Raw genomic sequence first — 15,630 nt, 5'->3', positions numbered from 1 at the left:
TTATTACAATCATCCATTCATCCGTTTGCCCGACAAACATTTATTGACCACCTACATTGTATCTTTTTTGTTTTTCTTCAAATAACATACTACTATTAGTTGAAAGTATGTGAGCATTTGTCTGCGGGAGTGTTTTTACTTTAGCAGAGTACATTTTCAATTTCTGTCTTTGTTGTATCTTCATTTTACTGTTAATTCTGCAGGGGTTCTCGTTTATCTTTGAATTATAATTCTTATTGAAAGTAAAATAAAAAAAATTATGCATAAGTATATAATTTGACCACTTTTCCAAATTTCTATAATATGGGTTTTTATAGCTTTTTTAAAAAAGCAGTAATAAATAGTTTCTTTTAAAAAAAATACATTGAATTTTCAAAGTGGCTGTAGTTTGAATTTGAACAATTTTGAGAGTAGAGCAGAAAATTGGAAACCAAGTCATTTAATCTTTAATGGGTAAATAACTCTATTGTAATCCTCTTAATGTGTTGTACGAATTATGACGACTTAAATTTGCATAGACTATTCTCTCCTGAGTCTAAGGGATTCTATACATTGAGTTGTAAGGTACTTTTGAAGGTATGTCATTGGATAATGAAATGTGTGGCACTTCTTTAAATTCCCCAGTGATCTCTCACTGGGAAGGGTACCCCACCCACCCCCACTTGCCCTAGGGATGATGTAATCATAGAGATGGTAATGAAGTTAAATCAGTCCAAAAGCTTTTTTCTCTACTGAATATTGCAAGTGCCTATTCACCTCACCCTCCTCACCTCACTTTCTGTGCTCCTCAACCTTCTTAGCTCACAGTATGAAGGGGCACCTTGGGAGTGTTAATTGATTTTTCTTTTAAGATTTCTGAATATTGGCCGGGTGTGGTGGCTCACACCTGTGTTCCCAGCACTTTGGGAGGCCGAGGAGCGTAGATCACCTGAAGTCAGGAGTTTGAGACCAGCCTGGCCAACATGGCAAAACCCCGTCTCTACTAAAAATACAAAAATTAGCTGGGCGTGGTGCTGCACGCTTATAATCCCAGCTACTGGGGAGGCTGAGGCAGGAAAATCACTTAAACCTGGGAGGTAGAGGTTGCAGTGAGCCGAGATCACAGCACTGCACTCCAGCCTGAGCGACAGAGTGAGACTCCGTCTCAAAAAAAAAAAAAAAATTCTGGATAGTGGTGTTTATTAGGAATTATTCTCACACTTCTGACATGAGGGGGTGCTTCATGGTGACTCTTGACATTTCAAGTTTCTAAGGATAGTTCTGTTGTCCCTCAGGCAGGTTAGGAGCCATTGTTTAAGAGCCAGACACAGCAAAGTTAAATTTGCTTTAATGGTTTAATTTAGGGAGAAATAATTTTCACCTTGCTCATTGAGCTTTCAACTCTGAGTTTGTCTTCCTATTTTGAATTGTTTTTCTTTACCTGTTTTTTGCAAAAAAAAAGGGGCAGGGTAATTTATTCTGTGGCATATTTAGCACGCCTGAGGGAATGAATGTGGGCTGCTGTCAGAATGTTTGTTGTACAGAGAGTTAAGGTGGTATCGAGGAGGGAGATTGTAGGAGTTGGAGTGGTGAGGGAAGCCTTACAGAAAATACAGACTATGAAGTGGGCCTCAGGGAGGTTAGAAAACTGGAAAGGCCCAGAGTGTGCAGAGAAGGGCAAAGAGGGGCCTTGGAGGCAGGAGAGGGAGGACTGCCCAAGCTGTAACACAGGAATACGCATTTCAAGTGTAGGGGCCACTGAAGAGGCCATTCTGTGCAGAGAAAGGCGGAGGAACTACCTCAAGAATATATGAAATGGCATTTGGGTGGGTCGGTTGTGCTCAGTTGGTGATCAGCCAAGCAGTTTTCACTGGTTTCTGGAGGTCGCAACTATCAAAGATTCTCAAGCAGGGTGGAAAAGCTGGCGCTCACAAACCTCTGCATAAGCCTGCTGCAGAATCTTTCAGAATTCTCATCTTTTCTTTCGTTTTATGCTGTTCTGTTGTTCTTTCTTGTGTAACCTTCTCTTTCTTTCAATAGGTCACTGCTGTCTGTTCTGACTTATTGCTAATTCTTTGCTCTTTTCTGACCTCTCCAGAGCCTAGAAGAGGAGATAACATCAATTTTGTTTAGTGAAAAGGGCTTTTCTGATGGCATGAAAGCCACCTTCACTTCAGCCACCACTTGGACAGCAGAGGGCGCTGTTGTGAGCTCTAATGCACCTTCTGAAAAGCTTTCTTCCTCGCCCTTCTCACACTTGCTTGAGGTGCATTTTACTTTGTTTCCCCTGTTACTAAAAGCCACATATGAGAGAGATTTTCGTTTTTTTAAAATATTCAGGCACCATTCCCTCCAGTGCTTTCATTGGTGAAATTAATTCTTCCTGGGAGAAACATTCAAGAAACAGTGACTGAATTGGAACATGAAGAAAAGATATAGATTGGATGTTTCTCCTGCTTCTTTGGTCAAAGAAAAAAAAATCTGCCTAAATTCAGAGAATAATTTAAATCATTAAGTTCCAGAGTCTGGGCTGTTAAGCAGAGGGAAACCCTCAACCAGATATGCTTTGCAGAGTTGACATTTTCAAAATCCCAAATTTCAGGAAGGCATGTTATTTTTTAAATTCTGTTCATATGGAAAAAATCTGAAGTGCCTTCCATGCTCCATGAAATAATTGCTTTTGAATGACCCTAAGGAATTCCCTGAACTTGGGCAGAACCTATCCAGCCAATTGAGGTTAAGATATAACAATAATAGTAATTCACTGATCTATAATAATAATGAAATGTGTGTTTCAGAAATGTTCTGGTCACTGGATATGTTTATTATATGTAGTCATGGTTAAATGTTACCTGTTTATCAACATAGATTGAGAGTTTTTTTCAGTTTAATATCTAAAAACCTCTGAGTTTTCAATAAAACTGGAAAGATAGCCGTCTTCTGTTAGTAATGTGATTTACATGGTATTAATTTGGGTCAATGAAAGCAAGCCCTTACTATGTGTTTAAGAATAATAGGGCAGGTCCAAGAGAGTTTGTGAGTAGACGTTGACAGTGCTGCAGAGACATGTGTGTGTGATGTTAGGATCTTCAGCTCATGGTCGTCCACGTGTCTGGGACAGATGAACTCAGCCCTGCTGTCTGTTATAGGCTCCAGTCCAGTTAGTACCTTGGCAACTTCACAACAATATCCAGAGGGCTCAGTGGTGTGGTGCCCTTCTCCATCCAGAATGGAGTCACTTTCGTGAATAAATAGGGCTCCTGGCTCTAGCTGAATTATTTTTAAGTTAGATCATAGGCAGTAGTACCACCTAGAAGTAAAAAAGTTGGCCATGCTTGAGTTATATCATTGTAAAGCAGACTTTTTGTAAGTGTGAGAAAAATGTGAAGCTTTAAAAACCCCTCTGTACAAAAAGGTTTCCACCCTAGTTAATAATATCATAACATAGTAATTTGTTACTAATGTATTCAGTCAACAGATATTTATTGAACATTTAGGTGCTATATTACTCAACTGGAGTAAATTACTCCCAAGAAGTAGATGTCTGAAGGGGATAGGAGTGAACATGTCAAATAATAAACTTGACCCAGTTTAGATTTCAAAGATGCTAGTAGAGGAGCTAGATGTTGAGAGAAAACACTTGGAGCCACCATTGGCACCCACCCTGTTGTATAACATAGCCTTTGCCGACCTATGATACGAACTGGAATGTTAATAACCATTTCTGGAGTGAACATTTTCATGTTAATAGCCTTTTGAGGCTAACTATAATTTTGCCAATTAAAACTTTTTTTTTTTTCTAAAGAAAACCAGCAAAAAATAAAAGTGCCATCTCCTTGGTGCTATGTTCATTTAAGAATCAGGGTTCCAGGCTAGACTTTATAGTCTGATTAAAATCAAAACTGTTGACTAGGTTTTAAAAGTTAAATTTTTTTCTTTAAAATGATGAGTCAGCTTTGGTATAATTCAATTTTTGTAAACTGTTTTAACTACATAGGTAGAGCTTATAGGTATATCTATAATAAAAGCATTTTACTTCTTTGGGAGGATGCTGGCTGTTTTTGTGTTTTTGTGTCTTTTTGTAAGCTTTTTTGGCATTTGTCTTGATTGTCCTCTATGTGACCTTGAGCAGAGGTTTCTGTAGATGTTGACTCTTGCTGTTTTGTCTTTGCAGTGTCAGATGTTTGTTTCAGTGGTTGTTGAGGTAAAACTGTATTGATTTTGTGTCCTCGGTTGCTTTTTGTTCCGCAGACACGTGCTCCTGAGTCAGAAGGGCCTTGCACTGGAGCCAGGGATGCTGTTAAGGTTCTCCCCTTTTTCCATGTTAACACCATTGCCTCACGTTTCTCATTGCCCTCACGTTTGCCCCGCTTCCCTTTCAGTCAGCCATCATAATCATCTTTGTTTTTCTCCATGACATGAATCTGCCATCGGTTAATTTGGGTTTCCGTTGTTTTTATTTATTCATATATTTTTGTTTTCCCTCGTCCATCTTTTTTTGTACAGAGTTCACATGAGACTCTGAATATAGTGGAGGAGAAGAAGCGGGCAGAGGTTGGGAAAGACGAAAGAGTAATCACAGAAGAAATGAATGGTAAAGAGATATCACCTGGGAGTGGTCCTGGGGCGATTCGTAAGGTGGAGCCTGTGACACAAAAAGACTCCACCTCCCTGTCTTCTGAGAGCAGCAGCAGCAGCAGTGAGAGTGAGGAGGAAGACGTGGGAGAGTACCGTCCCCACCACCGAGTGACCGAGGGCACCATCAGGGAGGAACAGGAGTATGAAGAAGAGGTGGAGGAAGAACCCCGCCTGGCAGCCAAGGTAGTAGAGAGGGAGGAAGCAGTGCCCGAAGCCAGCCCAGTCACACAAGCAGGTGCCAGTGTAATCACAGTAGAAACAGTGATCCAGGAAAATGTAGGTGCCCAAAAGATACCTGGAGAGAAGAGTGTACACGAAGGCGCTCTTAAGCAAGACATGGGAGAAGAAGCAGAGGAAGAGCCACAGAAAGTTAACGGAGAGGTGTCCCATGTTGACATTGATGTTTTGCCACAAATTATTTGTTGTTCAGAGGTAAATGGGAGTCCCAGGTGGGAGCCAAACTCTAGAGCTGCTTCTCAGATGGGGAACTCCTGCCTTTCTTCTCCTGTCCTCCCAGTTCTTCAGCTTTTTTCAACAAGAATCTCGTTTTTCTGTCTCATGGGAGGAAGGGGGAAGCACTGCTTTGTGGATTTTCTGCCCGCTCGGTTCATGGGTTCCAGCTTCTCTGCTGCCACTGGACACCTGTAGGGTAAACTTTCTTACGAGCACCACGTCAGTTTTGCCTTCCCTTTTCACATTTAAATTTTTCTTTGCATGTTTTGGGTGTTTTCAACTGTTTTGTCTTCAGTTGCACTGCTTCCTCACACTATATGCCTTTTTTTCCCCTTTTGGTTTAATTAGAAAAATGTATATGTAATGTTGAAAAAAAAAATAGTCAGTGCTGAGTGCGTGTGCCGCTGATGTCATGATTGGGTTTGACTTCTTGGCTCATTCTTCAACTTCAGAGTTTTAGAAATGACAGCAGGCTCTGATTACCGTGGTTCTCTGAATGCAGTATCCAGCAGTGATGAGAATGTTATTTCTTGAATGCCGCTGTGATTTCTGTTTTGGGATTCCAGGGGTTATATGGTTTTGTTAAGAGCCTTTCTTTCCTTCCAGGCAGCCAGAGGCTAGGCTATTTGATAGGAGGATATCCTCGCTTCTCGTTCTATCCTGATGTCAATTCTGGAGTATTTGCCAGATGATTATATGTTTTGTGGATTATCTATACATTGGACATGAATCTTTTTCTTTTCTCTTCAAAGAAGAGAACTTTTTGTTCACTAGGTGCAGTATCTCTCATTTGGGAGTTAGGTTGAGGGAGGGTTCATTTCCTTGGGAATATTTCTTGATTTTAATATTAAATGCCCACAATACAGAGATTTATTTTGTTCTCTTCGATGGGATGGAAAATGTTGAAGTGACTTTGTCTTAAAGTAATTAAGTGGATTTTAACCATGTTACTTTTAAACTTCTGTTTCACTTTAGAGAAGATTTTTCAAGAGTCTTTGAACACTTTGAACTATTCTGTATTTAACATATCGTGACTCCTCTTTAAATAATTATGCCTGTTGAGAATGTTCTGTCAAAGAAGGTACTGCAGTATTTTGGTAGTAGTATAGTCTGGTGTTGCATTAATATTAAACCTGCATACTCGGCAGACTACAATGTTAATAAGCCGTCGAATATTTCCTTTAATGTTTTAAATTGTTCAAAGCATTGGTGTAACATTGATGGAGTAATTTTAGATAGAGCATTTTAACTTAGGTAATACAGAAGAAACACTGCAAATTTTAGACAAGTATAACTGAAAACAGTAATACTTGAAGACATCCTTTCTGAAAATGGTGTGTCTGTTAACAACAAGGCAGAAAAGGCATTGTGGGCAGAAGAACAAATCTTAGCCTACCCAGCTGGCATGCCAGTTAAAGGCAGTGAGCCTTCACACAAACTATGCGGTCCTTTAAATTATGATAAAAATAGAGACAGGTCACTTCACATAGTTCATTCTATTTTCTTTTCAATTTATTATTACTTACCCGAAGTTAGAGAGAGTGAGAGAGAGAGAGTGTGTGTGTGTGTGTGTGTGTGTGTGTGTGTCACTATATACTAGGCTTGACATATAAGTAGCTTGGGACCATCTTAATTTAAAGAGTAACATAATTTAGGAAGCCATCATGTCAACTTATTTTTCATATATGTGTATATACACATACACACATTCATATATATGTACGTATCTATGTACACATGTATGTATGTGTATATATGATATATTTGAAGGAAAATTTTTATTTCTTTTGTTTGTTTTAGGTTGTTTGCTTTTACTCTTTTGTGCATGATTGTGTGTTTGGTTATGTTTCTTACTATTATTTGTGAAGGTTCCATTAAACACTTTTACTTTATTACCTCTAGAATTTATTTTTCCCTTCCTTTTCCACCTCAGCCACCAGTGGTAAAAACAGAGATGGTAACAATTTCTGATGCCTCACAAAGGACAGAAATCTCCACCAAGGAAGTCCCCATTGTCCAAACTGAGACCAAAACCATCACATATGAGTCTCCACAGGTACAAAAGCTCTAGACTTAGACTTTTCGAGCTCTTTTTTCCCTTAGTCTATCTATGTTTTCATTCTTCTCTTAGTTTACATGTTTCTGGCTTTGGTGTAGCTTTTTGTATCTCCACTTTATAACTGTACTTCAACAACATAATTTGCTATGTTCTTCTCTTAGATTGAGACAGAGAGCTGCAATTAAATTGGTAACCCAGTAATTATAGGGGAACTGTACATATGATTATTTAGGACAGACAGTATCAATCTTGTTCATATGATTGAAAGCCATTTCTGGATTGACATATCTAAGAATGTGTACACTTAGGAAACAAATTGTCTTGCAAAGTTTATCTGATATAATTCATCGATTAATAATTATTGGATCTAATTGTGGATGTGATTTAGGCTTCTTTCCCTCTCTAACTCCATGAAGACTGACCCAATCAACTCATTCTTGCTTGTAATAACACACATGCACACACACACACACACACACAGGCACACACACCTGTGCTTCTCCTTCATGTGGAATTATTTTCTAAAGACCTATGTAGTCATTCATATGTGAATGGTGATACCATGTGTCTAAATAATTATCAGATTTGTGTGTTTGATTTTAGGTTTTCACACATTGGTTCTGTAAAGATTTGGAATAAGCATTAAGATGTTTAACCTTAAGAATAACAAAAAAGAAAGCATTCATCATTTCAAAATAGAATATAAAATAAATATTTTCTCCACTGAGGAGATGAACCTTCTGTGGTAGAATTGTATTATAGTGGAGGATGTCAGGTTATTGACCTCTCAGAATATTTTTTAAAGGATTTAATGCATGCACGTGTGAAACATGTCTGAAAATTATTTTGGATACGGCATCCCTGTGTGTGCATTGATCCCACATAAGCACAAATAGGTTTCTTATGAACGGCTTGGTGGGGGAGCATTAGTCATGTGTCTATATTGTGGTAAGTTGCCAGAATGAAGAAATATAGGTGCATGACCCAAGTTTGAAAGAGGCTGCCTCTTACAGTCAGAAAGGCTCTGGACCGTCCAGTTATTTCCTTGTGTCAGTGTCAGGAAACAGAAGGCAAATATGTTTCGTGATCTTAACATAAACTATTAGGCTATTAATTTGCTTCATTGTTTCCCCTTGGAAACTCTAGAATCTTCTGCATCTTTCAATATCAAAGCAAACAAGTTAAAATCTATTTAAACATATGTATGGGATTTATATATATGTAGAGAGCACATGCGTATGTGCAGTATTGAAATATATGTGCCCATATATATGCTCACAACATATAAACTATTACAGGGACAATGTAGTTGATTAAAAACAATCTGCTAGAGGTAAGCAGATAACCAAATCATGCAGATTCAGTTTGTCCTAGTCAGGTTCTGTTGCTTGGTAATTTGATAAAATGTTTATCTATTTTTACCCACCTGTGCTTAAAAAAAAACAAACCCAGCGCTTCTGGTCACTGTGGAAACTTCTCTGCCTGGCTCTCTAGTTTCATTTTCTAGCTTCTGCAAATGTCCTTCAGAAAAATTCTGTCATAATTCCCTTGTAGCTTTCAGTCCCACCTCCTATGTCCATTCTCCTCTCTTTTCTCCACTCACACAGTTGAGTTTGCTTCTCCATGTGCACCTAGCCTTTTGCCTCTACTCGGTTTCAAATACCAGCCACTCTCCTGGATGGTAATTACTACTGCAAACACGCAAACCACATAGATTTTAAAAGATGCATATTCGATGGGGCGGGGATCTTCTCTGACAACATAACTGAAGTTAAGCATTACTTTGTATTTTTCCCCCAACTATCCAAAGATTGATGGCGGGGCTGGTGGTGATTCGGGCACGTTACTGACTGCACAAACCATCACATCTGAGTCTGTGTCAACAACGACAACCACACACATCACCAAGGTAAAGCAATGCAGGGGATCATATGGAGAGAATGGTACATTACAGACAGAATCTTTTCTGAATTGTTTCTCTCTTCCTGTACACACTTCCAAGTAAGATACAGACAGTGCCAGTGGAATCAAAATGCCTTGGTTTAAAGTATCCAAGAAATTAGGCTCCATTGACAAATGCATTTAAACCAAATTGCAATTTTGTGAAGTACAAGGGGGTAAAAATATGTTATGAATAGCTATATGTAAGATAGCTACAAAAGCATAAATAATTTAATACAATTTATAATTTATAAAAACAAACTTGTATGCTGGGCGCGGTGGCTCAAGCCTGTAATCCCAGCACTTTGGGAGGCCGAGGCGGGCGGATCACAAGGTCAGGAGATCGAGACCATCCTGGCTAACATGTTGAAACCCCGTCTCTACTAAAAATACAAAAAATTAGCCGGGCGTGGTGGCGGGCGCCTGTAGTCCCAGCTACGCGGGAGGCTGAGGCAGGAGAATGGCGTGAACCCGGGAGGTGGAGCTTGCAGTGAGCCGAGATCGTGCCACTGCACTCCAGCCTGGGCGACAGAGCAAGACTCCGTCTCAAAAAAAAAAAAACAAACTTGTGCTTCTACTTTTATTAAACCAGCCCTCCTGACTAAAGCGAATGAATGAAGGCCATCATTCAGAATTTTCAGCAAGTTGTTCAAATAATGTAGAATTTCCCTCATTTAAGATCGCTAGTATGCTGATTTGGGGCATTCCCCTGTCCCTCCCCGCATAATTCTCTAAATGTTTAGCACTGGGTAACCAGTCATCCCTGGATCAGCAGCATCAGCTTCACCCGGGGCATTGTTAGAAGTATGAATAGCATGGCCCCACTCTAGTCCTCCTGAAACCTTGGAATTGGCTTAAGAAGCTTCCAGGTGATTCTGATGCATGCTGAAGTCATCAGCTTTCTAACTCCAGCCTTATTTTCCACTATTTCCTTCTGCTTCTGTTTTTTACTTTGGATAAGAGTCTAAAGGTCCTAAAGGTATCCCTTTTGCCCTTCCCAACCCATGTTTCAACAACAATTTAAAAAACAGCAAAAGTAATTTGTAAATTTAAAAATGCCGCATAAATGCAAGGTACTGTTGGTGCTCATTTTAAAGCATATCTAGTTGTTAAGCATAGTGATAAGCCTGGTTTCTTACAGTAAAATGCTGTCACTTGTGACTGAGAGTGTACATTTATCAGAGTTGTAAAGGTTGGATGTGTGTTTTCCCAGGACCGTGTGGTATTTGCTTATTGACTGTTTAGAAGGTCACAGCCAGATGATCTCCTCAGTCTCATCCAGTGTGCCCCAGGCACTCTCAGCTTGTACAGAGCCCATAACGCTGTGAGGCACTTCCCCCAGGAGCTCCCTCCTCCAGCCCCGCTCGCAGCCTTTGTCCAGCCATGCGCCATGTCTACGTGTATGACTACTTACGCAGGGTGTCATCAAATCAAACATTCAACAAAAACCTCACCTATCTTCCATATCTTAAACCAAAGCAAATCCTTTTTAAAATTATTGCACTAAATGCAATAAACAAAATCAGCAAATAAATTTGTATGCTCAGAATCCATCAGTCAAAACCATCACATCATACAGAAGTGTTCTGTGATGGGAATAAAATATATATCACATCAAACAGTTTCTCAAACCGAAAACAGATACCTAAATTCTTATAATTTCTTGTAATTCTGCAAATAACTGATTTCTCCCTACTCTCCTTTTTAAAAATTGGCCAGCTAAGAGTAAAGAAACTCGGGAAATTATAACGGAATTCCCTAAAGGAGCTACTTGGATTAAATAATATCTCTCCTATCTTAATCAAGTAAGATTAAGACGGGACAGATGCCATCTTGAATATTGGTAAATTAGTTTTAAGTTTGCTCTTAGTTGAGGGATACTTGTGGATGCTATAACTTTAGTAGTAGGATTCTCTATTGAGCTTAAAAATAAAGCACAAAGTGTTTCTAGAATACCAGTCTTCGGCTGCTTGTTGTGTGTGGCCTTACGATGATCAACAGGTCTAGGTGGACTCCCATCTCTGTTTGCTGTATGTAAACGTGCTTTAGTGATTGCTGTTTTTTCTTCTCCTTTATGACCTTTAGACTGTAAAAGGTGGAATTTCTGAAACAAGAATTGAGAAACGCATTGTGATCACAGGAGATGGAGATATCGATCATGACCAGGTAAATAAGTTAAGTTCTAGTTCTGGAAATGATCATGTTTGTTTTCTAAGTTTCACATTTGTCATCATGTCGCATACCTGTGTAAACCTCATCTCCCCAAACTTCCTGGATGAAGTCCGCCTCCTAAGCAGGATATAAAGACACAGCCTGGATACAAGCTTTCCTACCTCTGAATCAGCATAAAACACAGATTTCTCTTTATTTCCCACTGGCTTTACATGCACTTTTGGATCAACGTGATCTGGAGGATTTCTGGAAAACATTAGATTCATGTGGGCCTGGTTTAAAGGCAAGTGATCAAATATTTAAAAATGAATGGCAGTTCAATGCACCAGTTCCCAAAAAATGAAGAAAGCCACTAAGCTTGACCTATGCCTACTTTTAGGAACTTTTCAAGTATATTTATGGCATTAGAAAAGTTGAGCTATTTACTTCCAGGTGTTTTCTCCTATTGTGATTATTGGGGGAGGGGAGGTAATACAAGGTTTCTTACAAAGTGAAAATTTACATTGATTCTGAAAATTTTTTAAGAGAATCATGCCTCCATTCTAATGTTAAATTTGGCAGCATGCATGGCTTTGAGCAGGTGATGAATGGAACTGCTGGAGACTTTGAGAGCAGTTTTAATTTTAGACTGCAGTCCCAAGTGATGCTGACAATTTTTTTAAAAGTGATTTTAACTCAGCTTTAAAGGAGACCAAGCTGTTTTCCTTTTATAACAACTTGAAGAAAAGGAAAATAAATATTCAATTGACTATCTCAGCTGGGGAGTAGGAGCTAACGATAGTTACACAGCTTTGGACACAATACTGAGCTCAGGAAAGGAAATTTTAGAGAACACAATTCCTCATTTGAGAAAGGCTGCCCATATGTGATCAGAGATAAATGGATTTTTTCATGCCTGAGAAGAAAATTACTCCCAATTTTTTTTTACCTTTGTAAGCACGATTTGACTTACATATTCGTAATGTACTTTTAAAATTTTCTTATGAGTTATTAGAGGTTAAAAGGTTGCCTTGACTCTGGATTTTGACATAGGACTGGAGATTCCTAGAGAACATTAGTACGCTTGTCTGCTTACCACGGGAAAATGAGTGACTTATGTGGAAACAAGCCTCCAGATTTCCAGAGGGGATTTATTCTACTATCCACTGGAACAGTCTTGAGTTTCACCTGAGAAATTGGAGCAAACCTGCTTCTTTCTCTCTGGGACTCTTCTCAATAAGCACTCGTTGAATTCCTAGAATATGTGAGGCACAAGCTCCCATTTTTTGGCATGGTGGAAAGTGAAAACTAAGGTCTTCTCCCAGCCATTGTTTCTACTACCTGCCTCTCCCCATTGAACCTAGTTCCTTTACACACTAAAATGCCACCTTTCCAGTACTCAGGTTTTACTTATGTGTATTGTTTTGCCTTTTATAACAAAAGGCAAAAATTTTGTTATAAAAGGCAAAAGAATATTTTGACCTGTTTTACCCCAAAATTCAAATCTAGATAGTACTGCTTCTGAAAGGCAAATATTAAAAACACAATCTGAAATACAAGTGCCAAAATAACATATACACCTGACTCAAAAAATCACGATGACCCTGCACCCTTAACTGCTGCTGTTGCAAGGACAGGAGTCTCCTTTTTTGTATATGATGTCATGTTTCAGCCCTTTCTAAAACTGAGGTCAGATATCCAAATGAAGAGAACAGAGATTTTGCCTTTTTATGTTTGTGAGGTAGCATAAACTTTTTTTTTTTTTTTTTTTGGAGTTGGAGTCTCCCTCTGATGCCCAGACTGGAGTGCAGTGGCACGATCTGGGCTCACTGCAACCTCTGCCTCCTGGGTTCAAGCGATTCTCCTGCCTCAGCCTCCTAAGTAGCTGGGACTATAGGCTTCCGCCACCACGCCCGGCTAGTTTTTGTATTTTTAGTAGACATGGGGTTTCACCATGTTAGCCAGGCTGGTCTTGAACTCCTGACCTCAGGTGATCCACCCGCCTCGGCCTCCCAAAGTGCTGGGATTACAGGCGTGAGCTACCACACCTGGCCAACATTTTTGAGTAAATGTGATTGTGCCTTTCGGTCTGCTTGTCACCAGAAGCTGTTGGGGGTTCACTTTGTCCTTTCAGCCTGTAATGAGATGACAGAGCTACTTAAAATTAAATGATGAAATCGCTTTCCTGTCAAAATCCGATGTTGATCATATAGTGACCTTCATAACGTTGACATTTTTTTCAGTTCCTTGCCTACGTTAAAAGGAATCTTAAGGCTGGGCGCGGTGGTTCACGCCTGTAATCACAACACTTTGGGAGGCTGAGGTGGGCGGATCACGAGGTCAGGAGATGGAGACCATCCTGGCTAACACAGTGAAACCCTGTCTCTACTATACAAAAAATTAGCCTGGCGTGGTGGCGGGCACCTGTAGTTGCAGCTACTTGGGAGGCTGAGGCAGGAGAATGGCGTGAACCTGGGAGGCAGAGCTTACAGTGAGCGGAGATGGCGCCACTGCACTCCAGCCTTGGTGACAGAGCAAGATTCCATCTCAAAATTAAAAAATAAAATAAAATAAAAAAGGCATCTTAAAATGGAAGGACACTTTCACTGGGCCAGACAGAAAATAAGAAGTCTTTTTTGTGTTGGCAAATCAAAGAGGCATGCTTCTACAGAAACTTGCTTTGCAGATTCTTCACCCTGTGCTGGTCACGATACTTTCAGCTCCATACCAAGGAGGGGTAAAATACACTGCAGTTTCTCTTCAGAGTGTATTTCTTTCTAAGAAATAATTGCTCAATTTGGCAGTAAGATGTGATGTTTTCTCATAATCCTTATTATTGACATAATAAATTAACATTTTACAGTATTTAATTTTGCATGCTGATATTATGGAATGAAAGGAGTTTTAACAAACTGATTTTGAATGTGTTTCAAGATGACTGTAGCAGTTTTTGCTTTTGCCAACCTTTCTGTGAATTAGAGTGTATTTCATATGTGTTGCCTTCCCTTGGGCATCATCTACATTTTCTCTTTAACAATTGCCCTGGTTTATTGTAGGCAGATCTTTGTAGATCAAATACTCAAAGTATTTGATCATTTGTCTGTAGCTACATTTGGCTCCCATCAGAGCTTGTCCTTGTCTTTGACTTTTCCCAGTGTGGACTGCACAAACCAGCATGTGGTAAATGGCTTGGATCATTCCAATCTCCTTCCCTCTGAAGACACGCACACACACAATGTAGAACTGCACCCGTGTGCTTCCTCTCCCTTCCCTATTCCCGTTCCAGTCAACACGCTGAAAAGCTTCTCTGCCCTTCCCTGGAACCACATACCTGCTCCCACTCCTGCTCCACGCTAGCCCTCCAGCCATTCACTCTCCCCCCTTGACAAACACTTCTGCTACTGCCCAGATTGGAGTCTGGTTCCATGTCTTATTTCTCTATTGTCCCAACACAGGTCACTCAAAAGAGTTTGTTCCCTGGTGGAAATTTAAGCACCCTCAAATGTCTTCCAAGTTTCTGTGCAAAAAATTTTTGGTATAAAAATGATGTCTTTTTTTTTTTTTTTGGTAGCTTTACCTTTTTTTAAATGAAACGAGGCTTAGGGTTTCTGCTTAGTATCCTTACAGCTGACAGAAACTATCATGCAAACAAGAAATGCAGTTGTCCCCTTAGGCAGCTGACAGCAAAAGAAAAAATTGCATGGCTTTATTTCAAATGCAGTTTCCTTATGAGATACGGTATTCTCTGTCCTAGTAAAATTTTCTCTTTGTTTCAGCATTCTTTCCTAGACTTTTTTTTTTTTTTGGGACAAAGTCTCACTCTGTTGCCCAGGCTGGAGTGCAGTGGTGCAGTCTTGGCTCACTGCAGCCTCCACTTCCTGGTTCAGGCAGTTCTCCTGCCTCAGCCACCTAAGTAGCTGGGATTACAGGCATGTGCCAGCCAAGCCTGGTGTTTTTTAGTAGATACTGGGTTTCACCATGTTGGCCAGGCTGGTTTCGAACTCCTGTCCTCAAGTGATCGCCCGCCTCGGCGTCCCAAAGTGCTGGGATTACAGGCCTGAGCCACCACGCCTGGGCTTTAGAATTCCCTCCTAGACTTCGAGGGTTGTTCTCTGGTGTTTTGTTTTCTCACCCATACTTTAAAAACAAAATGAGTAATAAGCCATTTTCCTCCTCTGAAAAATAGGATCTTTCCATTGTGCCGCAGCACTCTTACAGTTTACTTTCTGATAAAACACAGAAAACTTTGCTTTTGTACCACGTGGTCCAAAGAAGGACCATGAACCACTGGAGTCAGCCCTCTGGGTCCTCCCTGCTCCTATCCTGCTGCTCACAGGCTGGATGGCCTTGAGAAAGACCCATTAATCTTTGTGCCTGCAGTTTTGTCAACTGTCAAATAGGGACCTGTA

General features: G+C 40.0%; 1 protein-coding gene across 28 annotated transcripts in view; it reads left to right on the top strand.

Moving 5' to 3' along the window:
* The window catches only part of EPB41L2 (erythrocyte membrane protein band 4.1 like 2), a 220,697-nt gene that overhangs the window by 185,478 nt on the left and 19,589 nt on the right, over positions 1-15,630 (top strand). For 8 of the 28 annotated variants that reach the window (XM_032158962.2, XM_032158964.2, XM_032158966.2 and 5 more), the window contains 6 exons: positions 2,078-2,245; positions 4,231-4,284; positions 4,486-5,049; positions 7,004-7,126; positions 8,940-9,038; positions 11,156-11,236. In XM_032158962.2, the coding sequence (XP_032014853.1) occupies positions 2,078-2,245; positions 4,231-4,284; positions 4,486-5,049; positions 7,004-7,126; positions 8,940-9,038; positions 11,156-11,236 (1,089 nt within the window). The remainder of the gene's footprint in view (positions 1-2,077; positions 2,246-4,230; positions 4,285-4,485; positions 5,050-7,003; positions 7,127-8,939; positions 9,039-11,155; positions 11,237-15,630) is intronic. The other 20 variants (XM_058435557.1, XM_032158978.2, XM_058435559.1 and 17 more) reach the window with 10 other exon arrangements.

This window comes from Hylobates moloch, unplaced genomic scaffold, assembly GCF_009828535.3.
Source record: "Hylobates moloch isolate HMO894 unplaced genomic scaffold, HMol_V3 SCAFFOLD_2, whole genome shotgun sequence".
In the NCBI taxonomy this organism is placed as follows: Eukaryota; Metazoa; Chordata; class Mammalia; order Primates; family Hylobatidae; genus Hylobates; species Hylobates moloch.
Note: the sequence above shows the minus strand (reverse complement) of the source record. Positions and strands in the feature narration are given on the sequence as shown.